Here is a 27,855-nt window from a genome sequence, read left to right as displayed (position 1 = left end):
TAAAATAGGAAAAAAATAATTCAAAAGTTTTAGCATATAATCGAATTGTTTTGACACGTGACCAACAAGGTTTGACGTCACATTTCCATTGACGTCGAACGTTGTTGTTTTCATATTAATCTGCACATTTGATTTTCAACTGTTGTCCTCAAACATAATTGGGAATTAGACGACAAACGGCATCACGGGACTTGACTCTTTGGCCCTTTTGTGTGTGTGTACATCCTTTATCAGTTGATAACAAGAGTTCTTTTCATAGCTGGCAATGTATCCGGGTCAGTTAGTCAAGAGAAGCTGAGTCCTGCAGCTGTCTGACCATCTAAAGAAATAACAAACCAAGTCAATGTACTAAATACACAGTGATTATTTGTATTAATGTATCTGAAACTTTTAAAAAAACACCACTCAATTACAAAAGCCCAAACATTCATACATTCAAATGTCTAAGTATCTCATCCTACATATTTCTTTATCTAATTCTCATAATGCATGAAAAAATTAGAGCAATTAAAGTGCAAAAACTTTTTGGGGGGGTCAAAAATTTTGACCAAAGCATCCCCATTTAATTTGAATGGGAGAAAAAACAGATAGGAGGAGAAAGGGGACCTAAAATCTCGCAAATCAATAGGCTCCAGCACCCCCGCGAGCCTTGGGAGGATAAATGGTAGAAATATTGAAGAATCGAATATTTGTAAATAGGGATTATTGACTGCAATTGATGTAAGTAGGACAGTTTGCGTTTTGAGAACCAAGTGAAGTGTCAGCCAATGGGAATGAGCGAATCGGGTTTTCCGTTCGGCCACGGATGACCTCAGAGTCGGGGGGCGGGGCTACGAGCGTCAAGAATCGGACTACGTACGTATTACTGATATGCCCGAGAGTTGGTTCGCTCCAGAGGTCCGTCAGTCGGGAAGGTCTCTGCGCTCGATTCCGACGATTTCATGAGGGATCTGGACCCATCCGGACGCACTTTCTCTGGGGAACTCATGGAAGAAGATTCCCGAGGAGGTGCGCATCTTCTCAGCATGGAGAGACGCTTGAAGGCGACGGGCTTCTAAAAAGGTGCGGAGGAGAAGGAGAAGGAGGAGAAGGAGGAGGATGACAACCGCATCCCGTCCTGTTGCGTCTGGGAAAAGCGCTTCCAAGCGTCTTTGGGGCTGACATCAGTGCAGAACTCTTGGTCGCCATCATTTTCATTTGAGACCAGCCTGGATTTCACTTGATTCAATCAGGTGAGCATTGTTTTTTTTAAAGATAGTTTAGGTTCAAACTATAGACATTTTTAGGCAGGCAGTCATTAAAAAAAAAAGCAGAGCTAAGATAAGTGCAAATATATTGAATTATATTCAAATTGGACTATTGGATGTTGGGTTGAATATGAAAAGCCAAAATCTGCTGTATTGTAAATATATTTGAAATTGACATCTGTTGACTTAATGACATTTTTTTGGTATTAAATAGTTGCCCTAGTAAGCAATATTGATCAGGAAGTTGACTTTTCAGCCTCATTTGCTAGAAGGCAGGGGTGGCGAACACGTGGCTCTTGAGCCTCATGCGGCTCCAGGGCAAAATTAATGTGGCTCTTTGCTTATCATATTTTGTATAAACTTTGCCTCGTTTCATGTTTCTTATTTTTATTCTCTCTTAAAACACACTCAAGTTCATCAGGGCCCATTAAAAACAGATAATACATTATATTTTAAAAATAATTTGGCAGATCAGATTTTTTTTATGCTACTTCTGACGTAAAGTGTGGCTTTTGACTCTCAGTTAATTTTTTTTAACTTGTTCGCCACCCGTGCGATAGCGGTAAAAAAATATGGAAAATTGGCGCCACCACACTGCTGCATGGAGTATTGCACTTAGCATCGCATTCTTCTAAACGTGTAGAAAAGCCATGGAAGTCTTTCACTAATGAAATTTTGCAATCTTTAGTAGGCAAACCTTGGAGTGAACTTTCTGAGGTGTGTGTTTAGTCAATAGTCAACCCAACGAAATTTGATCTAAATCTAGAAGGCCTCACCAAAAAAATTTAAAGCTGAAATTCCCAAGGTAATTGCTACACAAAATAAGTTTGAAATTAAAAGAAATAAAAAAAGTTGCTAGCGTCATCAACGGTATCCAACGTGCTAACTTCTTAGCAAATAAATTGCAAATGAACTCTGGCTATTTCTTGCTGCCATTTTCTCTCTCCAGTTGTCGACGAGCGAGCGCTCCCCACCGCCATCATGGGCGCCGTGCTGTCTCTCTCCCCCGCTTCCCGCAAGAACAGCTACTACGACAACCGTCCCGGCTCGCTGGGCCACTACCCGAGCCTGAGCAGCCGTTCCCTCAACAATCCAAAAGATCGCAACCTGAAACGCGGCCAGTCCATCTTCCTGCCGGCCCTCACGTGGAAACGCTTGGTGGCCTCCACCAAGAAGAAGGGCGCCGGCAAAAAGGCGTGCCCGGCGGACCCCCCGAACAACAACAACAACAACGTCTACCAAAAAGACGCCGTGCTGCTGCACCTCAACTACGAAAACGCCAGGAAGTCGCTATCGTGCGCTAACCTGAGCAGCTACGACATCCCGCCGCGTTGGGGCTACGGCGGCCTGAAATCCCATCCGATTTCGTCGTTGTCGAAAAGGGCCTCGCAGGGGACCCTGAACGCGTCCCCCAAGCGCGTCATCGTCCAGGCGTCGACCAGCGAGCTGCTGCGATGTTTAGGCGAGTTCCTGCGCTGTCGCTGCTACCGTCTGAAGCACTTGTCGGCGTCCGATCCCGTGGTGTGGTTGCGAGCCGTGGATCGCTCGCTTCTCCTCCAGGGCTGGCAGGACCAAGCCTTCGTCACGCCGGCGAACGTGGTCTTCGTCTACATGCTGTGTCGCGACGTGGTGGACGGCGACCTGGTGGCGTCGGAGCACGAGTTGCAAGCCATCTTGCTCACCTGCCTCTACTTGTCCTACTCGTACATGGGCAACGAGATCTCCTACCCGCTCAAGCCTTTCCTGGTGGAGGCGGGGAAAGAGGCCTTCTGGGACCGCTGCCTGGCCATCATCGACGCCACGAGCGGGAAGATGCTGCGGATCAACGCCGACCCCCACTTTTTCACGCAAGTCTTCGCCGAACTCAAAAGCGAAGGAGGGTACGACTATACCCGCGGTCTGGATCGGTGAGGGACTTTAGCTTCTTGACAAAAAACTCCCATCCAATTTGCTGCTGCTGAAATGGGTATTTATTGACGTATTTCTTTACGTGGGTTGCCGGTTTTTAACACGGATCTGGAACAAGAATAGAACTGAACAGAACTTTGAACTCATCATGCATTTCATCATTTGGAAAAGAATTCCACCGCACAGTCACAATTCCACAAACTTAGCATTTCAAAGTTGTTTTGATAACTGCTACGCTGCCATTGATGCTCGATAAGTGTGCAATGTATTTCGAATCGTTCAAATCTTGAAGTGAAACTTTCTGAGGTGAGAGTTTATTCATGAGCTAAACGTCATCAGAAAAAAACACAACTCATATTTATATATAACAATCGCTATATGGATCTGTTTTGATTGGAAAGGCTGGCAGCAATCATTTCAAACTGTGAAACTTTCACGGGTGAGAGTTTATTCTTTATTCACACCGAAGATTCTAAACACTGCATTTCGAGAGTCATATCGAAAAAGGACTAACTAGCAAATAAATAAATAACTGGGCGGCGTCTATCGCCGTCAATGGCAATGAAGCACGATCCCTCGATGCCAGCCATCCCAGTTCAAATGGATTTGACGTCTAACACTGTCTATAGCTTAGCTAGTTTTGTACCAAATTGAAAACGAACTGGACATCTATCAGCTTAAATTTCCCTACTGGCAGTAAAATGTCTTTTTATTTTTTGAAAGTATCATTTGTGTTGTTTACTTCCAAATCCTGCTTTTGTTTACTTGAATTAAAAAAAGCCATTTGTTCCACCTGTTCCTTGAAAACAGCACGTGTCGCCCTCCCGGTTGTCGGAATTCGCCCTCAACGTTGAACGTGACCATTCCGTTGGCGCGTTTCCGCTTCGGATTGACGTTTTAATCAGGGACTGAAAAACAAACAGAAAAAACAACAATGGCGAAAAGCGAAACAGCTGCACGCGAGCGAGCGAGCGGTGCGGGTGTTTTTGTGGGTCATCCGGCCTTGAGGGGACAGTTGCCTATTTTTACACCAATCAAATTGACCGGTGATCTTTTTTAGCGTCGTGGGACTTTCCTTGCCCGAATTAGCACGCGAGCGTTAGCTAGCGTGACCGAATTGTGGTGTGGACGTCCGCCAGGGTCGTGTTCCGATGTCGCTGGAGTATTAATTAGATTAGCGGATTACGGCGGGCCCGCCCCCCTCCCTCCCTCCGCCCCATTGTCGTCCACTCGATAACCCATAATCCGGGTCTTTAAATGCCTCTTATTGGGAATAGATGCACGTGCGCTGGTTGAGGTCCAACAAAACTCTTAATGTGGATCAGTGTGTAATGAGTCTGTTGAATGCAGGCTTCTTAAAACTGGGAGTTCATTAGTGGAATTAGTTCAAGTGTAGTAGTAGTAGTAGTAATAGTAGTAGTTGTCACTGGGATGAACTAATGGCATTTGTGCCCTACAGACTTAAATACCAAATGTGCTAATTTATAACATCAATCAGTTTTACTAGTTTGGGTATTAAGACACTCAAAACAACCCTAAAGTTTTTTTTGTTTTTTGTTTTTCAAATAACGTCAATGTTTTTCTTCTGCATTTTTTTGACCACTGATTTTTTTAAAGTTAAAATACAAGTTCCAGTAGGTTTTTAAATTTTAGGTGGATTTTTTTAGAAATATTTTGGTCTTTTTAAAATGTATTTTAAATGAAAGATTCCACTGTATTTTCAACAGTATTTAATTACTCATTTTTGAAATGCTTTTCTAAATAGTTCACAGATTTCAAAATTATTTTTTTCAAATTTAAGCATATTGTTAAAAAATCCAATATTTTTCATTCAAATGCATTTACAATGGCCACCAACAACACAATTTTTAATCCATATTTATAAATAAAAATATTTTTCATGTTTAATCAAAACCATCAGTTTAAAAATGCCTAATAATGCTTCAGCTGTCCTTTTTTCCTACCAAATTCTTTAAAAAAAAGTTTGAAAAAATGTCTTAAGGCTTCCAAAACACATTTAGCATCAATAATTATGGGATTTTGGCAATGTCAAAATATTTTAGTCCACAAAAAAATCGTATCACTACGAGTCATCTCTGAACATACGCAATTCAATTCCGTTTATTTTTTCATTTTATTTTTTTTATTTTTAGAATTGACTTTAATCAACCCTCCATTCGACTATTTCTTGACATCCAAACAATAAGTGAGATAAACCATCAACGAACCAATGACCCACAATTCAACAGTGGTTTTCCTGCCCCTAAAGTCATATGACGAGATTTCAAATTTGACCTTAACACACATCAACAAAGCGCATCCCTTGAATGGGTAATCCAGCACTAATCCTCCCGCCCAATCAGATGGAGAGCTAGCTAGGGACGATGCCACGAGGCGGCGGGGGGGGGGACTCAGTTGGGAGATTTGCCGCATTTTGACCCCCGGGCTGCCCGAGTGTTCAAATCCTCCCGACTACGGCTCCATTCTAGGCTTCCGACGGCAGCCATTTTGGCGCTTATTGCGGTTCCGCAAGGACACTTGCGTGTCTCTCGGTCCCCGCAGACTCAGCTGTTCATTAAATTTGACGCCCCCAAGCCCGCCCGCCTTTGTCAGCTCAAAGAAAGGGCAAAATTGTTGGCACGGGGTCTGTCATATTTGCTTTTACTTAATGAGATTGCAGGTTAAAGGTCACGTAAAAGCAGATGGCAAACAATGTCATGGGACAATTTATCCTAATGAACTTGAAGTTTTAAAAGCGTCATTATGTAGGAACATACCTGTCAACTTGTACGTTTTTCCTGTATTTTGTACGTTTTTTGGTCATTTCAAATTGTGTAGGACTTATAACAACTTTTGTACGGGATTTTTCAAGGTTTTTTTTGTAAAACCAATCTCGTTTTAGCCATTTCGGCTCTAATCATATATTAGCATAAAGTCATTCACACAATGTTTGCCAGCTCTGTGAGTTATGCTCAGTTATTAAACATTAACAATCGCCTTAACTTGGTGACTGTTGTAAATAAGCATTTGTTCCGAGAGAAAATTGTGTCGTAAAAACGCATGCTAGCTAACTAGCTATCTTAGAAACGTGCTGTTCTATTTTTTTTTTACCTGTTTGGCTTTTTATACATCCTAAATTCCCGTTTTATTATTTTATGATTAATCTTTGCTACTCCTAAAAATGCTTGTTGACATCCATTCCGATCTCCAATAGAAAAGCTGAGAAATAATGACGACTTTTAAGGTAAATGTTCATCATTTGAGCAGTTTAAACGCAAACAATTGATGAAGTCTGTGGCTATTCACATCTTTTTCCATCCGCGGCACAAAGACGCCTTTTGTACCGCTGGTGTTTGTCGCTGGCAGCTCTGAGCTGCGTCGCGTCCACACAGATCGCACCCAATGAACGCGTGTGAAAAGGCGAGATAAACACGTAACAATGACGGTTAGGATTAGCAACAAAAAAGCAAGTTAACTGGAAGGACACTTTCCGAAAGACAAGATATCAGTTTCCCTTTTTTTCATGATGAATGTTTACTATGTGGATCATTTCATAAAGTATGAATCTGAAATATTCATGAGTCAAACTAATGAAAATTAAACAACTACATACGAAAAACTGTATTCTTAACGTCCCCACTAATTCCGCGTGACACCAAATGAAGACAAATCGCCATTTTTCTGTCTTCCCTGAAACATCTCGCTTTAATCTAATTGATCGGACCCGTCCGATTGTCGATGCAATCACTTAAAACGCCCGCAATTCCATTACGGCGCCTGCTCCGCCTCTCGCTCGGGATTAGCGTCCACGCAGCCGGGATTTCGTAATGACTCGGAGAGGATTTGGCATAATATGTGTTCCCGGGAGCTGTGTTTTTTGCTCCTAAATCCTCTCAGAGGGCGGACGCACTGGGGTTTGTCCAGCGTCTCTCGCCATTATCCAATCCCGGTTGAGGTCACGTGGCCGGGATTACGCCACTGTGATTGAAACGACATGCTAATAGCGGCCTCGCAAAAGTGAGAGGCGGTGGAAAAGTTCCAACGGCTTTGATTTGTGGTCTTTTGGGACACCAAAACAGTTGGACAGAAGTGCAAAAACTGGCAGCCATCTGCGGCGGACCTCTTGCTCCGCTTTTATTTGGGTTTTCATCAAAGGGTCCGAGCCTTGACCGCTCCAAAATGGGACGGATGTCTATCGCCGTCAATGAAATTACTGTATTTTCACGACTATAAGGCGCACTTAAAAGTCTTAAATTTTCTCCAAAATAGACATACGATGCGCCGTATAGTCGTGAAAATACGGTAAATCGTAGTAAACATTCATCATGAAAAAAAGGTAAACTGATATTTTGTCTCGGGGTTTTTCATCCCACATTGGGAAAGTTTCATTCCAGTTAACTTACTTTTTGTTACGTGTTCACACACGCGACCTGAGTGGACGCAACGCAGTAAAAAGTCCATGCCTGTTATTGACGGTGTTAAAAGTCCAGTCCATTTCATCCGCTAACAAGTAGCGACACGCTAACTTCCCCACTTTGCTCTCACCCAAAAAGTCAGTGAGGTCACACCATTGTGCCGAGTGTTATCGAAGCTCTCCCGAGGTGCCAATGGATGTCTGAGTGTCCCGAAAAGGATGTCGGGAGGGTTTTACATAACACTGTTAAGTCTTTGAGAGTCAAATTCAACCTTTTTAGGTGTTTGGAGGGAGGAATAGATGTTTTTTTAGGGGGAGTTTATACTTGGGTAACTCTTGCTGTTTTTGCACTTGATCTCAAATAGTGCGACGGTTTCCTGCAACAATTTTGATCTGATTCCGAGGACACCAAAGGGACAAGACAGGAAATAATTTAGTGAGCTTGATGGCATCTTTTCAGCGGATGTTTTGGATTCAAGATAGATAGATTGTGGGTTTTTTTGGGGGGCTGGGGGGCTAAAATGGAGAATATTGTAACGGAGTGGCTTGTATCTACAAATGTACTTAAACTGGAATTCACTAGGAAACATTTGATGACTTAAAAGATATTTAAATTCACTTTATGACCAAACTACATGTGCAAAACTAAAGGCCTAATCTGTTTTAACTCGCTTTTAATAAATCCAATCCGTTCTTCCACAAGCAATGACAAAAATGACTCTGTTCTGGTTTGACCTACTTTTTGAGCTAAAAAAAAAGTCAAATGAGTGACTAGTGAGCAACTGTGTTAGTTAAATAAAATAAAATCAAACTGTCCAACTGAGAAACCGTGTCTTGTAAACAACTGCATGACCCAAAAATAAGTCTGATTTGTTTTGACCCAATTTTTTGAGATTTGGCCCCTGGGCCGCCACTTTGGCACCTGTGCTCTAGATGGATGGGATATCCATCACCGTCAATGGTACTGAAACTGACAAGTCATAGGCTCACCTGGTCGGCAGCAGGAGAACAAAACCATCTTTGCTCTTCTTGAAATCAGCGTTCATTTGTCCCGCCTTGGTTTCCACGGTAACCGTCTTTGGCTTGCCGCGCATCTGCAGTCGGACGGCCAAAGGGCACACCTTCACGGTTAACGCCGTTTTTCGGACTCTGAAAAACAAAAACGGACATATATGAAACCATCATCGGTAAAAACTCATTTGAAGTAGAAATGTTTTTTTCTTTAGGTCAGGCACGAGACGCCTGATTGGCAGCTTGACAAAATGAATTCATTCATAACTAATAAGACACAATGTGACTGTTGCACATGAGAGGCGGTGAATCATAGCAAATGAGACACTTCTGGGAAAACAAGTTCCCTCAAGCAAAACCGAATAGGGGGACAGGCACGTGGACTAAGATTTTATCAATTGGATTTTCAACACTTCCTATTGGGCTTGGGTTTATAATTTTTCTATCCAAAATATTTTAGCCTAAAGAAGCCTACTGAATCAATCGTTCATTTTAAACCATTTTCTGCAGTAATTATACTCCCAAAACCCATTAAAAAACACAAAAGCTACATGTACATGTAAGCTAACCTGCGAATCAAGAGGTATCCTTCAAAACCTCGCTGTAAACAACTCTACAGTTGAATAATTCATGGCTCCCACATATTCAGTGTGCAACGGTAGAGCCCGTCAGACCCCCCGCCACCACCTCCACTTTGATTTTCACCCTTCCGGCAGTCGGCCTCCATCTTTGTCCCCGTCATCGCCTCTGGGAAACGAGCTGAAGCTAATGCAATGTGAACATGTGCCCGTGGCGCCTCCGTTACGGAGGAATCACTCCCTTTTTTTTATTACCGTAGCCCAAGGGTGTCAGACTCGGGTTGGTTCGCGGGCCGCGTTAACGTCAACTCGATTTCACGTGTTTTGACCATTTTGGATATAATTTAGATTTTTTTAAATAAATGGATTAAAAGCCCTGAATATTCAGTTTTTTATATACCTAAAACAATGTTTATTTTAGCTTTTTAAATATATTTTTAGATTTTACCAAATGTTTTTTGAACTAAAAACACAGAAAAAATGGATTAAAAAATTACAATTATTGACATTAAAAGGGGGAAAATCAGGAAATGTAATATACATCTATAGTACTCTTCATTTTAATTTGATCCTAAAACAGAAAGTCGGCACTCATGATTTACTTTACCGGGCCACACAAAATGATGTGGCGGGCCAGATTTGGCCCCCGGGCCGCCACTTTGACACATGTGCCGTAGCCACTGAGGGCAAAATGTTATTATTGCAGTTAGTCTGATAGGGGGCCAATCAAATCAAGATGATCCTTAAGGGAGAAAAAAAGAGATTTTTCATCCGTTTTTATTTGAGTGTCCTTAACCTTGATTTGTTTAAAAAGGAGAAAACGTGTTGGTGTTTGAGTCTATCTAATATTTCAAGTGGGAATGGTGGCGACGTATGAACGAATGTTGAAATTGAAAACTGGAATGGGCTCAGGCAGAGGGATATTTTTGTGGATTTAGTTAAAAATCATGTCACTTAACGTTCATTTTTCCACGACGGCATTTTCTGAACGCGCACGAGCGTCTGAGCAAAAAAGTAGGTCAGCGTCTCCACACTATTTACTTCCACCTGAGTTGAAAGCGTTGGCTGTAGTTGGCCGCCATATGACCGAACCCGCATTACCGCTGATCCTAAGCCATCGAATCAAAAGTTTGGACGCGACAGACGCTTGATTCGGGGGCGACGTGAGCGCTGGCACCGGCAGCCAAAGGAACGCATCGAGGACGGCCGCCCGGGGAGGAAAAAACGCAAAAGAGGAGGGCGGCAGAGGAATCTATTTCAGGACCGAGGGAACGCCGCTCACGGCCTAAAAAGATCATTTTGTCTGACTGACTGCACAAGAGGGGCGGGTGGGCCGACCAGGTCAGACGTCAACAAGTGTGCATGACGAGTGAGCGTACGCTTAGATTCTGTTTGTCGCTGCGATAGAGAAAGGAGGGGTGACCTAGAAGACGGAATTTACAAGCATCAAGGATTTTGCTACATTCATAAATGATAACTGAAAAGACTTTTTGACAGTTTGACACCTGCGATGGAGCACGAGGGGTGTGCAAACTTTCCTCAGTCAGGGCCATTTTCAGAAACATGGATTCATTTATTTCCATTTTGAAGAATGAACTCAATGACAGCAATATGAAAATAACAAATATTTATGGACGCCTGCACTTTCAGGTGTGGCTATAATGGGATTTTTTTTGCTCTTTCGTTTGATGAAATTTCGGTGATGCGGCTTATGTTAAGTGGCAAAAGTTGTAGATTCAACAACAGACAAGCAGGAAATGAGCAGAGAAGTTGACGGGATGACTCCAATCCCAAAATCACCTTTTAAAAGAAGCAACTCGGAGCGGCGCAGATCATAGCCTAAATCCCGCCTTGAGCCCACTCATACTCCTCCAGCTGTCCCAGCAGATGGTCCACAAGTTCAACCCCCCACCACAACACACACACACACACACAAGTCCTCAGCAAGTAGACACACATCAGACATACCGACGCACAGATGCCATGTTTGGGTCACAAAACGCATCGTCTGTGGGATTTCCGAAATACCATCAGACCCTTCCTTAAGCTTCCTTTTTAAGCACATACGAGATCATCAACGGCACTGTCGCATTATCGTTATCTACCAGTCTTTTTAGTCGGGTTAATTTAGTAAAAATGCTACTATCACGCACCTCATCTGCTGTCAACTCACATTTTTTCCCCCCAGCAAGAACATGACTTGCATATTCCAGTGTGTCATCGCCCCCAAAACGAGTGCATAAGTCACCCCTGACTTTTGTTTCATAAGTTTCCTTTTGCCGAACAGCCTGTTGGGGGGGTCACGACCTCCTCCATTCACCACAGATGGTGCCACAATAACGAGCGAGCGAGGGGGAAGGAGTTGAACCGGAGTCCCAATGGGTGCCGGGCAGCTGCCGCGTTGATCCCGAGCGGACAAAAAAAAATGGCAGTAATATAGAAGTAATAAAACTGACAGGCCAGTGAAATGCTTTCAGATAAAAATCCACTAAAAATCCAAAATGGCAAACATAAGTTGGATTGTGTGTTAGGGGATTTTTTTAATTTTTTTTAGATGATGGATCAGAAAAAATGTATGGTCAATTATGGTGATTAGCCATGACAATTAATCGATGAGTGTAAAAGTCAATGACCCGGTATTTATGAAAATAGAATTTGCATTTTAATAGCTTACTGCTATTAAAATGGCAATAAAATGACTGCATTAATGTCATTTTTAATTATGAAACGAATTTGGCAGTTGTTTTTTTACCATTTCGTAGATATTCCACTGAAAATAATGGAACAAGGAAGCCGTACACTTTTTAAAGCAATTTTGATTTAAAAAATTGCTGTTAATTTGGAGGCCTAGGTAGCTGAGAAGGGAAGGCTAATTAGGATATAAACTAATTTTGTGTCTCTTTTGGGATGGATTTGTGTCCAAAATATGTTCTGCTATTTAAAAGTCACTTGCTGAAGTATTTTAAAGCACCTTTAAACCATGCAAGACGCAATAAATACATGAATATGTGGGCAGTATTTCAATCTGAATACTACGACTACTTTTTGTTACTGTCAGTGTGCAATATTTATGGAACAACACTGCATGTTTTTGGGGTACAATTGCCTGCAATGAAACGTACACTATTATCTTGGCGAGTTGCGAAAACACGCCATGTGCAACTTCCATGGACGTAAACGCTCGACGTGGGATCGCATCTATAAACAGCCTTCACGTGCGAGTGATGAACACGATAAATGTCAGCCCGCCTGATTCATACCCCAGCGTTAATTCACAGCAGGTGTGCACATGCACACGCTGCGATAGTGACAAATGCCAAGAATATCATTTGCATATTTGTCATGTGACTTTAAGACTTTTTTGTTGTTGTTAATGCCTTGGAACATTAATCATCGAAAATCGGACTGACCGTGTAAAATGGTCCGCCAAAGTCCCCACCAGTTCTCCCACGCGGTCCTGGTTTGGACAGAATTCTCCACTTTGAAGGTACAATAGAAGGTCATCCCGTGAGGATGTGTGCAACGCCACCATCTGGTCGAGTCCGCTTGTTACGCTCAGTCCGGTAAGCTGTGAAGAAAAAGGGAATTTAATTGCGTGGAGGAGGTAATAAACACTTCTTTGTTGTAGCGCCGTCATTTTGCCTGATGGACATCTAAGAGGCTCGTGTCATAGGTCAAGGTGAAAAACATGGTGACGCACGAATGAAGCAAAAATGGCACTTATTGTCCTGATTGCTGCACTCCAACATTGTGATTTAATACTCACAGCATCCAAAGGAGTTTTCTTCAGGACCTTGAATTGTTTCTTGGGCTCTAGTTTGTAGAGGAACTTGTCGGTGATTAGCACGCCACGGTCTGTGCTTTTGTTAAATCTGTTGATCTATAAAAGAAGAGTGTAAAAGAAAATACACAATTGGTGTATTGGCTCACAGAAGCAAACCGCACAAAAGGAATGCTGTGAATATTTTAAAGCGATGATTTATAAGGGCTGCGTTCTCCATTGTCCTTGATATGAAAATTGTGGACGTTATCGTCCACTGGGAGATGAGAAGAGCAAATTCAGCTAAATAATATAAGCAGGGCTTTGGCTGGCTGTATTCCGTTTCAGGACTTTAATGGATTTGTCTTTGATTATTTGTCTACTAAATGTATATTTGCCTTTTGAATATTCAGACATAGTTGTCATGTGTGTGAGCAATGATGTGTGCTTCACCTTCCGACAGAAGCCCGAAAAAAGGACTTGAGTGTATTGGTCTTTGTTCCGAAGCTCCCGGGAGAAGCGAGCAAAGTCGGAACTGCTTCGTGGGCAGTCTCGTACCTGCGGGAATCAAGACTTTGTATTATTTGCGGGAAAACACCTTAACGGGAAGTTAGCAGAAGTATCTGTACGGCAATTGTTCAAATATATTTACCTTTATATTTTAAGTTATATTTAAAATGTAATGCATTTTTCTTAATTGATTTTAATATTTTTTTTATTTTGAAAAAGGAAATGTTCTTTTTTCAAATTATTTCAGTTATTTTAAATTTAACTGACTGAACGATCGCTGCCAGCTCCTCCAAATCCAAACGGATTGGACATCTGGCAATACAATTGAACTTTTCACTGCCAGCCCAGAATATTTCTATTTCCCGTGTAATACCAATCACGTGAAAATGGCATCCTCAATGAGACTTTGCAGACACGGGCCGCGGTAAACACATGCGAGTGACTCAGGGCTGCACGCTGGCGCTCCCCCCGAAGGCGTGTCGGAAAGCCAGCGGCCGGCAAACAAGCTGAGATTAGCTCGGAAAAGAACACTGAGTGGGATTCATTAAAGGGGCCTGCGCTCACAAGTGCCGCAGTCACATTGTTTGCTTCTTGTCACGTGCCAGCCGTATACATTCGTAGACGAATACCAACAATTTGATGTCGTTCAACTCGACGCGCTTGAGTGTGGGAGTCTCACATTGGCGAGGTAGTCTCTTTCCCAAGCTCGGTGGTAACCCCAGTCTTTCCTTTCATCGGCCAGAGCGGTCAAAGCGGCAACTTTGGCTCGAATTTCCGGCATGTCGGACGGCGGGATTTTCTTCACCACCTGTCTCGCCCACCACCTGAAAATGAAAAATTGTGAATTCCACACACCTGACAATGCCAGTTAATACTCAAGGTTAGCTCATGTTCTTCTGCAATGGCACCAAGTTCAGAAAAGACTCCATAAAATGACCATAGTCACTGGCTCGTAACATAACAAACAAATTGAAATGAACTTGGATTACGATGCAGACACACTCAAAAATAAATTTAATCTACCCTTACACTAAACTTAATTTCAATTTTGTTTTAAATGTTGATACCTTTCTTGGCACTATTGGCCCCGCCTCCACCCTGACTTTCAGATGCAACCTATCGAGGGTTGTTTGCTTTTGTCTTCCCTTCAAAATATTCTCGAAATGATGCACACAAATGTCCTCAGAATAGGATAACGCACGACTACTTGCCAACGAGAAGTAGTGTATATACTCCTCTCGTATTAGCGAACAAGCTCCGCCATTCGCACTGACTAAAGGGAAAAAAACACTGAAAAAATGCAAAGCCCCGCCCAGTGCTCGTAGAGACATTACACGAGGGAGTTGTGACCGGAAAGACAGTGGCCATGATGTCCTTATGAGCAGCCTCTCGCGTCCGCTGTCTGCTCGTATATCAAAATTTGTCTCATATCTCAAGAGAAATATTTGCCCGAAATTTTACTCGAATCTCAAATTGCTCATATGTCGAGGTATTACTGTAGCAGAAAAAAATGTAGCAAGTTACAGTCTGAAGAATACGCCAAAAATGTCCTTTTCTGACCTGTGATGTAGCGTGACTGTGATGGCGTGAAACCCGGCAAGGGCAGCCGGCGGCGTGGGCCACACGATGCTTTTCCCGTAGTCGGCCATGTTCCTCACATTTGCAAAGCGTTGCTCCACTTCCCAGAAGTGCGCCTTGACCTTGTAGCGCTTAAAGCAGCCCATGATGGCGTAGATGGCCCTCATTCGCCGGCACCTCATTCGAGCGAGAGACCCCCGCCACACCTGTGTGAATTTTAAAAGGATGAGCTTTCATGTCCAACTACCCTATTTTCTCGCATATTAGCCGCCTCCGCGTATAAGCCGTACCCTTAAAATTGCCTTAAATCATTGAATTTGACAATTTTGGATTCACAATATTCTCCTCCATATTTATGGTTTTAATAGGGAGTACAAATGTGTTACTTGGAAGAGAAAATCTTAAGAAAAATCATCGCACGTGGTATTTCTGAGATACTGTATACTAAATCGATTGCTGGATTGCACATTCCCAAAGGGTGTTGTTGCACGTAGACAAATTTAAAAAGGAAGTCATGTGAGCAGTACAACCGGGAAGTGTGTCCGTAGCGGTCTAGTTTGTCATCCCTAGGTAAGATGACTTTGCTAAGCGTTTTATCGGTTTATCTTTTCTCTATTTTTCGTAATGGCCTTTCGTCTTCGTCACCTTGCAGTTTCGTGCATGTCAAGTTTAATTTGTGCGAATATAAGCCGTACCCTCGATTCAGTCGTCTTTTTTTTAGCGACAAATACGGCGTATATGCGAGAAAATACAATAAGTGATTGCGCTCTGCATCGCTGAAAAATACCTGACCGGACCTTTTGGATAAAAAGAACCAGGATGGGAATGAGGGTGGTTCTCTCCTGCTCCAATGTGAAGAGAGATCGTGGCGTTCGCACAAAAAGCTTGGTGTGACCGTACGCCACGTCGTCTTGGAATCCGTGCTGTTTGACGATCGCTTCGACCGCTTCCCGGTCCGAATCCATCAAGTGGTTGGGCCAAGTGTACTCGCAAGTCATTTTATAGCTAAAGAGGAACGAGTAAAACAGATTCATGTTCAGAACATTCGACTTTGCGTCGTTTGCGCGGCATATTTCTTACCGTTGTAAGAAACGAGCGTAGGGCTGCCTGTAGGCGAAACCGGCTCGGCGCACCATGACGTTCTCCAGGAGGCCCAGATAGGCTACCTGATGTCGGCAACGGGCGTCATCAAACAGCAGCGGGGACTTGACCTCATTGGGTTTGATGCATCTCACGTAATATGGCTCCTGAAGACATTGACGGATGCGTGCGAAGCGCCATGAGCGATGGGCTCGGCAAATAAGGGCTGATGGACAAACGTGGATTGTTAACAGTAAATGACAGACACGTTGTAAAACTGACACGTGGAAGTGCGAAGCAGCTGAGGCTAGTATAGCTTGTCAGGTTATTTAAAGCGTATTAAAATGGAGTGGAGTAGCTGACAAATGCCTTCACATCAACAGGGATTGGAGAAATAAACACTATCTAGTTACCCAAGTGCTATGCTAGCACAACAAGCAGGGCACTCGAAATTGATTTCCAACTCTGCATTTCTTTTGCTTATGTGCTTAGATGTTTGTTTGACTAATTTCAGACAACACAGTTTGGATATTGTTGCTTTCTCTTTTCTGCCCACTTGTTTATAAATCTAAACCTCTATGTTTTCCCTTTTTTAACCCCATTTGTTTTTCGCTTTCCTATCTAAATCTTTATTTTTTTTTCACATTTTCTTTTCTATTCATTTGTGGAGAGGTTTTCTCTTATTTAAGTTTTTGTTTTTTCCCCATGAAAACGCAGAACTATTCAGTACCTTCATATACGCTCAACCCGCAGTAGGAACTGTACATCACAGTCATGTAGGGTGACGAGCAACCTTTACGTCAACAACCTCAGAATAGCCTAGTGACTCATTCAATTAATAAAAAGAGCATCAACTAAATGGCAACTCCAGTTCAGACATTATGGAGGTTTTGATTTTAGTATTACTGGAAAAGGAAAGAATTGATCTCTTTTTATTTTTTTTTATTTTTTTAGAACTAACCTTGCAGGCCAATTTTTCCACCAATGCCACAATGGAGTTTTTGAAGAGGGTGGCTGCTGTAAGGGGTCGCTTGGTGACCTCCGTGATGCCCAGTTGACCGTCTGGCCACATTTCCTTCATCACTGGGTTGGAGCTTTGAAACAGACCAAAGAAAAGACAGATGAAATATTATTAATAAGGCATCAGAGGCTTGATTTGTTACTGAAGCGCTGCAAGAATGGCGGCGTCTCTGGCACCTGTTGTACATGAGGCGCTTGAAATCTTGGAAAAGCTGGTCTCTGTTCTTGTCCAAAAAGCCCTCCACGGAATATCTGTAATAGGTGGAGAGAATTTATGGCCAATAAAGAGGACAGAAAGTCACATTGTTACTCGGTGAATGATTTCATTGTTGTTCCAAAATGACTCCGTGAAGTAAAACATTGCTGCTTTGGAGATTTACAAAACGTTAACACAGTTCAAGTTTGTGGTGGCAAAAAAATAGGCCACTGTCTATAAATATTTGATGAAAAATTGCAATATTTATGACAGCTCTAACTTTACTTTGAATTATTATTTACCAGACCTGTTAGAAGTGTTAAATGCATCACAATTCGACACAGCATGATGAAAAGGACATTCTAATACTTGAGTGGATTTAACTTTTAAGTCAAAATTAAGATAGCATCATATCAATACTTGTCAATTTATGAATTTTGTTGTTGTTAAATGTTTGCTTTATTTTCACACCACAAGTGTTTTATGTGTGTGCTCATTTAAAATATTTAAAACCCCTATTCTTTTTTTAATTGCTTCAGTAGGCATTTATTTTTCATTTTTATTATATTTATTTTCCCGTCTTTACATATTTTAATGTTAAGGTAAAGTAAATATTGTCTTTTTTGTTTTTTTGATTAAAAATGCACATTTGAATACTCCTTTTTTTAATTAAAAAAAAAGAAAGAAAGAAGAAACAAGTAATTATTCTTAGATATTTTTCTTTGTCAGAAATTTTAGTAAAATATTTTAGCTGAGAAAAAAATTGAAGCTGATGTAGATGATTTACTTCCACATAAAATAATGTCGCTAGTTTGACACTTCTGGTCTATGTCCAATAAATACAGTAGTGAGAATACATGTGAAATATGACAATATAAAATATCATTTCACATTCAATGTTCGTGTGCTGTGGTAGTTATCAAATGGGCTCGGATTGCTCCAAACTTTTCTGTTTCTCAAAGCTTCGAGAAAGACGACGACATTTTCTGTAAGCCAAGAAGAGCATAAGAACGAGCCTTGGCATTCACTTAAAAGGACAGAAAGAAGGTCAGACGCTCTCTGGAGATGATATGATGACTTCGGCCCAAAAAAAAGTGAAGGTCAAGGTTGACATTTAACAAGACACCTGCAGGAGACATGGAATTTTCCGACATTCCAAGTTATCTATTCGACCATTCCGGGAGAAACGCTGCAGAGAATTCCAAAGGATTCGTTCGATATGAGAACGGGCAAAGTAGGTCAAAGCCTGCTGTGTGTTTTAGACGGTGCTGGGGTTTGAAGGCTCCTTTTTTTTTTTTTCCTCTGAGGGGGTGGGCGTTATATTTAGACATAGTGCAGCTTGGCTCAGATGAGATGAGATGCGACGGAGGGTGCGCGGCACCAGCCAGGAAGAGTGACATCTCACGGGGAGTGACCTGGACGCGGCCCTGACAGTGCTGACGGAGACAGAGATACATCACCCACGCATTCCAGTGGCCCATAATAATGCCTGCCAGAAGCTGGAATCGATTCAAATTTGGTACGTTTGTCTCATTTGCTGCCATTGACAGCAAAAGGTGTCCAGTTCAATTGTATTTTTTCCAGTGGCTGTAAATTTCCATAATTTATCAATTGTTATAGATCAGATTTAGAAGTCGGTTCATCTGAATAAATCTTGTAATATAATGGACACCTCCAGTATGTGCACTAATGGCAGCCAATTCAATTTTCCATGCGAAAAAAAGTTTCAGTTTTGATGTTTTCAAGCAATTTCCCATTATTCGCTCGTATGTTTAGGTCATAAAACCTCAATGTTCCTTGAAAAAAAAACGTTCCTCCTCCCTGATGTGTTGGCAAGATAACTAAACAGCCTTCCCCTCTGGAGATTGAGGGCGAAACACGTGAGCAGTGTGATTCTTCAGAAAGCAAATCCACGGTCGCGTTGACAGCCAAAGGCCCCATCTGGCATTGCTGACATTTACCATCGCTAAAGGTATTAAGGAAACAGCAGAAGCAGCTAACTCATTGGCCACAATTGAAGATGATCAACAACAAATAGATAAACAAAAACATAAGTAGCGTAAAATTTCAGTTTAAAAAAAATGTTGGGAATAAAAATACAATTTGAACAATAATAAATTGCCGTGAAAAAGGGACCCCAAAAATATATCAATTAAATTAAAACCTGAAAATTACTAAATGAAAAAATATAGTGTAATTGTTTTAGTATTTTAAGAACTCCAAAAAATAAGTTAATCAATAATTGAAATTATAAAAAATATTAAATCAAACCATTTCAGTTATCACATTTATATTAATATATATTACACACAATACCTCACAGGGTCAAACCAAACAGATTATAATTAACTTGTATTTTATAATTTAATTATAATTATGATTAAATTAGATTTTTATATTACTTATTTATGTTTTTACTGCGAAACGCACTTTGTGGAGTAGCACCACCAATTTCGTTATACGCAGCTATGTATAATGACAATAAAGGCTTTTGATTTGATTTGATCAGCCGACATAGGCGTCAATAGACGTCCAATCCAATTTTATTGTGAGGTCTGTCACCCATAATTAAATCGCTGCTACTTCATAAGGATCGAACGTTTATTGCCATCAATGGCTCTGAAACATAATCATTTATTCCCTGCTTTGTGCATTAACTTTATGTTTCTCACACAAATACCCTAATTTCACATTTGAAAATTCAGTGCAAAGCACTGAAAAGCGGACTAAACAGTTTCTGCTGCAAATGTCCTAAACTGACCTCTTAATAGGATCATATGGATTACACGGCAGAAACCTGCCACTTTTTCAGCCCGAACAAAAACGAGTAAAAATACTCTAAGTGGGCGACTCACGTGACGTCTCCGGCGTAGTGGCGGATTCGGAAGTGCTTCTGGAAGTCCATGGTTTTGTCGCCAGGGATGAGCTGGAGAGTGAAGATAAAATAAAGTGACGGAGGGAAATGTGATATTTTTCTATAGTAAATGTCAATAGAAAATATGGAAAGGCTGAACAGAAGAATGTCTTTTGGAGTCCAAATGAGGGGAGAACAGTAAGGAAATGATACCCTCTGCTGGTAGGAACTCACATTACAATATTGCAGTCCAGTTATCAAAACACTGTCCGTCAATGGCAGCAAAGTTGTTAAAAATCTCACCTGGCGGGAGGTATAGTGAGGATGTTGCGCCATTTTGATGTCCATGCTGTCCAGGCAAACCGTGTCCGTGACTTTCCCGACAGTAAGACAAGCTTCATCCAAAATGGAGATGATCCCTTTGTGCTGCTGCTCCACCAAATCGACGATGATTTGATTGTCGAAGTAGTCGATCTGCGCACACGCCGCCATTTTTATTTGACACTCCCAAAGTCAAACGGTTGGTTGGTCAGTTATTTTACTCACATGCTGCCACTGGATCCCCTCTCGATTGTATTCGTCCTGCTCCTGTTGGAGGATCAGCTCGATGAAAAGTTGCTGAAGCTTTTCGTTGCAGTAGTTGATGCAAAACTGTTCAAAACTGTTCCGGAAAGAACAAGTCAATAATTCATCAACTCCAACTTAAATAGGGATGACTTCAGCTAACCTGTTGTTGTCAAAGATCTCAAATCCGTAGATATCCAAGACTCCGATAACCGTGTTTTTCCCATGAAGCACCGGGTTGTAGTCTTTGACCTCAATGACGTTATTGATGCGGCCTACGATCCAGCCGAAAAGTCTCTCATAGAGAGCCTGCATTCAGAGAGTAGGAAATAAAAAGGATGACCATCATCATAAATGAGATCATCGATATCTTCCACACCTTGGTAAAAGCGTCTCGGCCAAAACAGGCTTCTTCTTCCGTGTGCCCCTTTTCGATGACTTCACCCCCTCCGGTGGCCACGGTGCGATACAGCAAACTCTTGGCGACGCTTTCGGCGTCAGTGTTGGTCAACTCTGAGACGTACTCCACAATTTTCAGGTCCGAAATTTCAACATTCTCACCATCGCTCCAAAACTCAATACCGCCCTAAAAAAAAGAACACACACAGCTTTTGAATAGTATTCTAATTAATTATGGCAAAGGTTAATACGGAAACTTACAAGATGTAGGATGGATGCGAGAATCTGATAAATGGTATTAATTTCCTCTTTGGAGAAGCCAATGACTTCCAGTGCGTCAAGCACAGCTTTGTGGCTTGAGTGATCGTTGTTGCAAGTCTAAACAAGGAGAAAAAGTTGAAATACCTTAGAAAGGTCTTTTTTTTTTCTTTTTCTTTTTTTTACAAATGACAAATATACAGAGCATGTGTAGGCAAAGCGCAGTGAACGGTCGTAAAAGAGACAACAAGGAAAATATTAATTAGTGATGAGACAAATTAGCACTTTGGATCTAGCGCTCGGCTTAATGCTGACTGAGGTGGTATACAAGTAAAGAGCAACAAAATAATAATAAAATAATATCTAATTAATGTGGAAAATAATGATGAGACAAAGAAAAAACAGCAAATGTGAAAGGGTGTTTGTAGCGCTTGGCTTCACAGTTACTATGGTGGCAGGATAAAGAAAGACCACAAAACAATATATTAAAAGAAAAATATCATAAAATAAAATAATGATTTTTTTTTATTGTAAAGCCATTGATAATTAAAGACGTAAGCACTATTTTTGTTATATTGTAACATTGAGAAGCAATAGTAGTAGTAGTAGTGGTGGTAGTAGTAGTGGTACTAGTAGTAGTATAAGTAGTGGTAGTAGTGGTGGTAGTAGTAGTAGAAGTAATAGTAGTAATAGTAGTAGCAGTAGTAGTAGCAGTAGTAGTAGTAGTAATAGTAGTAACAATAGTAGTAGTAATAGTAGTAACAGTAGTAGCAGTAGTAACAGTAGTAACAGTGGTGGTAGTAGTAGTAGTAGTAGTGGTGGTAGTAGTGGTAGTAGTAGTCATAGTAGTAGTAGTGGTAGTAGTAGTGGTGGTAGTAGTAGTAACAGTAGTAGTAGTAGTAACAGTAGTAGCAGTAACAGTAGTAGTAGTAATAGAAGTAGTAGTAACAGTAGTAGTAGTAGACGTAGTAGAAGTAGTAGCAGTAGTTGCAGTAGTACTAGCAGCAGTAGTAGTAGCAGCAGTAGCAGTAGTAGTAGCAGCAGCAGTAGCAGTAGTAGTAGTAGTAGTAGTAGCAGTAGCAGTAGCAGTAGCAGTAGTCTAGTAAAATGTAATCCACTCACAGTAGCTGCAGCTCCCTCTTTAGTATACGCATAGAAACCTGGATCACTTTGTAGGTGAAACGATGCGATGGTTTCATTTGCTGCTCCTCGTAAAAACTGCAAAAGCATGACGATTAACTAAAGTTCTGACAATCAGTTTACAAAATGTGTTCAGATCAAAATGTCTGCCACTTTACCTGGTAAAAAGAATGAAAGTTCCTCTCGCCTTCTTGCTGGTGAACCACTCTGGACTTCAAATCCACAACAAGAAAAGAAAACGTGCTGATAACCAAATAGAAACATTGTAAAGTTGAAAAGTTGAAGGGTCACCTTTTCTAACAAGTAGTTGTTGATGTGTCCTCCCATGGGATCCCCGTTAAAATTAAAGTTGATGTCCATGTACTTCCCAAAGCGGCTGGAGTTGTCGTTCCGATTGGTTTTGGCGTTCCCGAAAGCCTCCAGAACGCAGTTGGACTTTAGCAGCACGTTCTTCACGCTGATTGGAGTTCACAAAATCATGTTAATAACTGTATTTTCGCAATGAGTCTTAAAACCGCCGTACCTTTCGACATCCTCTCTCTGACTCGGGTTGGTTATTGCGGCGATGTAGTGCATGATGTATTTGCTGGCTTCTGTTTTCCCAGCACCGCTTTCCCCTAAAAAGCAAAAACAAGCATATCCGCCAAGTGAGTACTAGATTTCTCAAAATAAAAGGAATACTAGAAGTTGCATAATTTGGGGGGCAATTTTTGACTCTGAAAAAAAAAAATCTTATAGTCCAGAAAAGAAAGCATTTTCTAGAAACAGTTAAGGGAACCGACCTGAAATGACGATACACGTGTCTCTAGCTCGTCTTTTCATGGCCTTGTAGGCGGCGTCAGATATGGCGTAGAGATGAGGCGGGTTTTCGTACAGTTCACGTCCACGGTACAGGTTGATGGCGTCTTTGCCGTAGATGTCCATTTGTTTGTAGGGATTGACAGAGACCACCACATCGCCGATGTAGGTGTAGATACGACCTTTTTCAAACCTGTGCGTAGACAAAAGATGGAAATTGATGTCCAATTGGCAACAAAGTATTTGGAGTGGGTACTGTACTGAGGTTTGGTATTGACCTTATCACCTTATGTTTTAAATTCTGAGCCTTAAAACGAGTATATACACATTTAATCAAGCTTCTCCAACATACATTTATATAAGAACGCTCTTTGTATGCATGTGGAATACTATATAATTTTAATTTTAATAATTCCAAGTACAGGTAAAGAAGCATAAAACATCATTTTTAATGTCTTTTTAACAGTCATTGAAAGACTGAAGTCAACTGTCATAAAGAATTGGCAGGAAGTGGCACAACAGTGACTACTCTGTAAAAACAGGAAATGAAAGTGGCGGGTTAGTTAGGTTGATTTAACAATTATTACTTAGTTGAATAACTTTGAAAAAGGTGTGTTTTATAGAGTTATTTTAGAAGGAAAAATCTGCTTTGGTTGTAAACACAATCTCGCAGGTAACGGAAAAAAAATTCTCAAATGTAAAATCTTGACTTAAACATTAATAGGAAGGTTTTTCCAGATCTATTTTGACTCAGAATGATAGATGTCTAGAGAAGTAATGAACATGAACATTTTGAGATTTTCTCATTCAGTACCTCATTTTAAGATTCTCCATAAAGTGCTCCATGGTGACTTCATCAAGAAGCACAAAATCGGACTTTCCGAACTCCAGGCCCTCCATCTCGGCCATCCTTTTCGGCCAATGAGACCAGGCGAATATGGAACAGAAAGCGGAATAAATAAACGGACTGAACTGAGAGTAGACGGCGAGAGGTCGGGTGTGGTGTAAGGCGCGTTACTCACGGGGGGCGGTAGACAAGCGGCAGCACGTCATTTTCTCTGTCAGTCAGATAGTTGCATCACAAGCTGATCTGGGAATATTAACTCTCTCATCCACTGCCAGCCTAGGTCACCAGGTATGTGCTATGATAGATAAGAGGGAAATTATTCATCCATTTAAAACTAAAAAGTTTAGACGTGAGGTTAGAAGAGATTTATAAAACAATTCAATAAAATTCCTAGAAGCAAATGTGATACAAATTTGTCTTTCTTTCTTTTCATATGGTCAATTGTTTTAATTTTAAATTTGATTTAGAATTAATTTCTCATTAATCATGGCTTCTTTAAATAGTTTTTAAAATGAATTTTGACTTCAAATGAACTGAACCTCTATTGCTGTCAAAAGCATATAGAAATGAATTGACACCAAATTGTTTGACTTTTTAAAAATTATTTTCCATTTACAAGTTCTTTTGATTTGTTTTCATTGTAAAGCTTAAAAAATGTTTTAATTGCTAATCACTTTCTTTTAAGCAATGACTATTAAAATGGACCCAATCAACTTAACTAAAAACTTTTCTATTGCAAAATAAGTGGTGGCAAAACAAAGTCTATAATTGGATGCAAATTGTGGCCCCAAAATATTGTGGGGCGCTATTGGCCCGTCAAACTGCAATATTAAGACCCGTCCTACATAAAGTAATAACACATTAAAAAATTCAGGTGTTAACAGTAGTGGAAGAAAAAACAGCCCTGACAAAGAAACCCGACAACCTGTTATGAAAGAGATTGACTTCCTTACCTTTTTGGGACATTTTAAAAGGGAACATAATCTTTTAATTCAGGAAAATTCAGGTGTTATATGATTGGCAGTGATTTTGGTGTAAAATAACCACATAATTGCCATTTTAGTTAAGGTTTTGAAGATTTGGAGTTATTATGGTTAAAATAGTGAAATTTGTGGTTTACCTACCACACATTTAACATTTTAAGAGTGTGCAAACATCTTGTTGGTGTAATAATTCAAAATGCAACCATGATTATGTTGAAAGGAATCCATTCCCACTCATCTAGATGTGGATTAGAACAAAAAACAGCATTTGTATTTGTTTTACCAAACAATTTTATCCAGTTTCAAGCAATTACTGTACAAAAAATACATACAGAACACCAGTTTAACGACAAATCTCCATTGCGTTGAAGACACTTGGAAAAAAATTACACGGTTAATCTCAATATATTACAAGAAAACAAGCAATGAATGACACAAAATATTGCATAAACAGTATACAAGACTTTTTTGATGAGCTGGTCCAGTGGCAGGATTTTCTGAGGATGAAAAACAAAAAGAAAACTGTAAAAAAAAAAAAAAAGCATATATTTATATACAAAAAAAATCCTTCAACCAATCTCTGGACAGAATGGGTCTGTTTTATTGTTGCCAGTAGATGGCACTACACTAAAAACAAACAGCATATGCTAGTAGACCAGTTTCTATTTTCTTAGGCATTAATGCAGTAATAAAAGTAGTACATACTTTCAAGTTTATAAAATTTTGTAGGAAGCATACCTATAACCCCGCCATGTAAAAAGCACAGCGCGGCCTCAAACAACCTCACATTTTTCTAGCAGACACTTAAGCAAAGAACAGAACCAGTGGGGGCTAAGTCTTGAAGGCGGTCTGCAGTATTCATTAGATCCAGACAAAAATGAACACAATCCATGTATTTAAAAATACAAACCTGACTTCAAAAATGTTGTTCACGTCCTACTCATGCCATACTGCTCATTCTTGGGGTGCGAACCCTGTCAATCCTGTGAAATATTGTGTGATCAGTGATTTTATTTAGATTTCAACATAAACTTAATGGAAAACCTGAATTTTCTACATTTTGGTTCAAATTCTGGTCGAGTCCCACAAGTCAGTCAAGAGGTGAGCAAGTTCGGCCTTTGAATCACGTGTCAACCCTGAAAAATAGAGTACAATTAGTAAATAGACGTGATGTTATTAAAAACAACAAAGTTAGAGGATTTATTTATAAAAATAGTATAGCATAATACAATGTCTATAGGAGGTTTACGTTTAACCTTAACAGAGCCTCAAAAAGCTATTTTTCTATCAGGCACTTTATGGAAGGACTAGCTAATGCAAGCTATTTTCTAGCTTGAAAGTTATGCTAACTTTACTTTTATTTTATCAATACTGTATTAACTTTAATAACCAATATTTAATGATTCTAAAACGAATTCAAACAATAAAAACGTCTTACCGTTCCATGTTGGCTTCAATCTTCAGTCCATTGTGGAAAATAAAGACTTTGAAAAATCAACATGTGCAAGCATGGTGCCGGCAAGCATAATAGCAACGCAGTCATAAATAAACTTAAATTTTTACATGACAAAATAACAACTAGAACGCGTTATCGGAGCATATATGCTGGTCGAAAACGCAAAAGAAGTTAAGATATATAATTAAAAGTGGATGGCAGTGGATTCGCAAGTGTGCCATGTCGCCCTCGTTGAGCATAAAACGGAAGCTTAAATTAGCAGGATATGACGTGCCTGTAAAAATTGTGCAATGTAATATGACCAGCAGGGGGCAGTCAAATAATACGACTTTTAAAGGGGCGAGTGTAAACAAAAAAGTGACTGTAAAGCAGAAAAGTGTTGGTTTTGTACTTACATTAGGAATAAAGTCATAGTTACAAGACAAAAAAATAGTTACAGCACACAAAAAAATCTACGGGATTAATACAAAATCTAATCCAACCACAGTATATTAGTGAATTATAATCATTAAAGTGTATTATTAGTAACATTAACTTAGTCTGCCTTTGCTGGTGATAAACAAAGTAAGGTTGATTTAAAAATAAGGTGTTTTTACTTGAACAAACATTAACTTTGCCATATTACCTATTCATTTATGTCTAAAATGTCTTTTCCTGTGTCTGTATTCTCACCCTCTTGCTACTGTGACAGTGAAATTTCCCAAATACGGGATGAATAAAGTTATCTAATCTAATCTACTGTTTATTGCACAGAACATAAAGAAACACATCAACAAGTTATTTCATGAACTGCCTATGTAAACATTTTTTTTTAAATTCACCTTGCTAAATAGTACAATGAATCATTTTCCAACTCAATATAATGTGTGTTTAAATATAAAAGACAGAATATCTACATCAAATCACCATAGAAAAGTCTGCTTGGCATATCAGCTGCAATAAAATACTTAAAAGTATGATACTTTTAGTTAAGGGTTAATGGTAATATCTTGGAAAATGATAGTTTTTAAAAAGAGGGAGAAGATGTAGGCTGTGCTGGATAATTCCAATGTAGGAGGGCTTTTGTAAAGCAATGGACAGCCGTTATTTGTGGGCGTTAGTAGCTCAGAACTGTCAACGTCTGTGACTCACACTGTATTGGTGCGCCACAAAAAACACTATTGAGCAGCAGATAGCTTCAAATCAATTAAACCATTGTTTCCCGATGAATAAGGGCATCTCATCGCATTTTTATGTTGAGAACAACATCCGAAA

The 27,855-nt window shown here is 40.3% G+C and overlaps 3 protein-coding genes across 4 annotated transcripts in view; 1 reads left to right on the top strand and 2 right to left on the bottom strand.

Moving 5' to 3' along the window:
* Positions 1–4,060, bottom strand: part of LOC144067368 (uncharacterized) — a 155,556-nt gene extending 151,496 nt beyond the window's left edge. The window contains exons 1-4 of the mRNA XM_077591071.1: positions 3,140–4,060; positions 2,976–3,062; positions 2,553–2,888; positions 860–1,054 (exon numbers count right to left, since the gene is read on the bottom strand). The gene's annotated coding sequence lies outside the window, so the exon portion shown is untranslated. The remainder of the gene's footprint in view (positions 1–859; positions 1,055–2,552; positions 2,889–2,975; positions 3,063–3,139) is intronic.
* LOC144067364 (cyclin-dependent kinase 5 activator 1) lies at positions 850–3,962 on the top strand. Its single transcript, XM_077591066.1, has 2 exons — positions 850–1,232; positions 2,197–3,962. Exon 2 carries the CDS (start codon positions 2,229–2,231, stop codon positions 3,156–3,158), a length of 930 nt encoding a protein of 309 aa, XP_077447192.1. The 5' UTR covers positions 850–1,232; positions 2,197–2,228; the 3' UTR covers positions 3,159–3,962.
* Positions 4,061–8,555: 4,495 nt separating the features above from the next.
* myo1g (myosin IG) overlaps positions 8,556–27,855 on the bottom strand; it is a 34,585-nt gene continuing 15,285 nt past the window's right edge. Inside the window, exons 4-26 of one of the 2 annotated variants that reach the window (XM_077591053.1) lie at positions 24,338–24,457; positions 24,130–24,225; positions 23,300–23,508; positions 23,041–23,134; positions 22,809–22,974; positions 22,676–22,729; positions 22,500–22,595; positions 21,381–21,497; positions 21,100–21,306; positions 20,884–21,029; positions 20,703–20,817; positions 20,460–20,630; positions 20,158–20,228; positions 17,284–17,358; positions 17,048–17,180; positions 16,087–16,253; positions 15,804–16,011; positions 14,989–15,212; positions 14,108–14,252; positions 13,372–13,476; positions 12,925–13,038; positions 12,569–12,726; positions 8,556–8,718 (exon numbers count right to left, since the gene is read on the bottom strand). In XM_077591053.1, the coding sequence (XP_077447179.1) occupies positions 8,556–8,718; positions 12,569–12,726; positions 12,925–13,038; positions 13,372–13,476; positions 14,108–14,252; positions 14,989–15,212; positions 15,804–16,011; positions 16,087–16,253; positions 17,048–17,180; positions 17,284–17,358; positions 20,158–20,228; positions 20,460–20,630; positions 20,703–20,817; positions 20,884–21,029; positions 21,100–21,306; positions 21,381–21,497; positions 22,500–22,595; positions 22,676–22,729; positions 22,809–22,974; positions 23,041–23,134; positions 23,300–23,508; positions 24,130–24,224 (3,033 nt within the window). In that variant the 5' untranslated portion in view covers position 24,225; positions 24,338–24,457. Of the gene's footprint in view, positions 8,719–12,568; positions 12,727–12,924; positions 13,039–13,371; positions 13,477–14,107; positions 14,253–14,988; positions 15,213–15,803; positions 16,012–16,086; positions 16,313–17,047; positions 17,181–17,283; positions 17,359–20,157; positions 20,229–20,459; positions 20,631–20,702; positions 20,818–20,883; positions 21,030–21,099; positions 21,307–21,380; positions 21,498–22,499; positions 22,596–22,675; positions 22,730–22,808; positions 22,975–23,040; positions 23,135–23,299; positions 23,509–24,129; positions 24,226–24,337; positions 24,458–27,855 lie in introns of those variants that run through there. The other variant, XM_077591052.1, reaches the window with a different exon arrangement.

The sequence above is a fragment of the Stigmatopora argus genome, chromosome 21 (assembly GCF_051989625.1).
Source record: "Stigmatopora argus isolate UIUO_Sarg chromosome 21, RoL_Sarg_1.0, whole genome shotgun sequence".
Classification (NCBI taxonomy): domain Eukaryota; kingdom Metazoa; phylum Chordata; class Actinopteri; order Syngnathiformes; family Syngnathidae; genus Stigmatopora; species Stigmatopora argus.
The sequence above is the reverse complement of the archived record's forward strand: the minus strand, read 5'-3'. Positions and strand labels throughout refer to the sequence as shown.

Coding starts and splice junctions, on each gene's coding strand:
- LOC144067364 (XM_077591066.1), top strand. CDS start 2,229: ATGGGCGCCGTGCTGTCTCTCTCCCCCGCTTCCCGCAAGAACAGCTAC.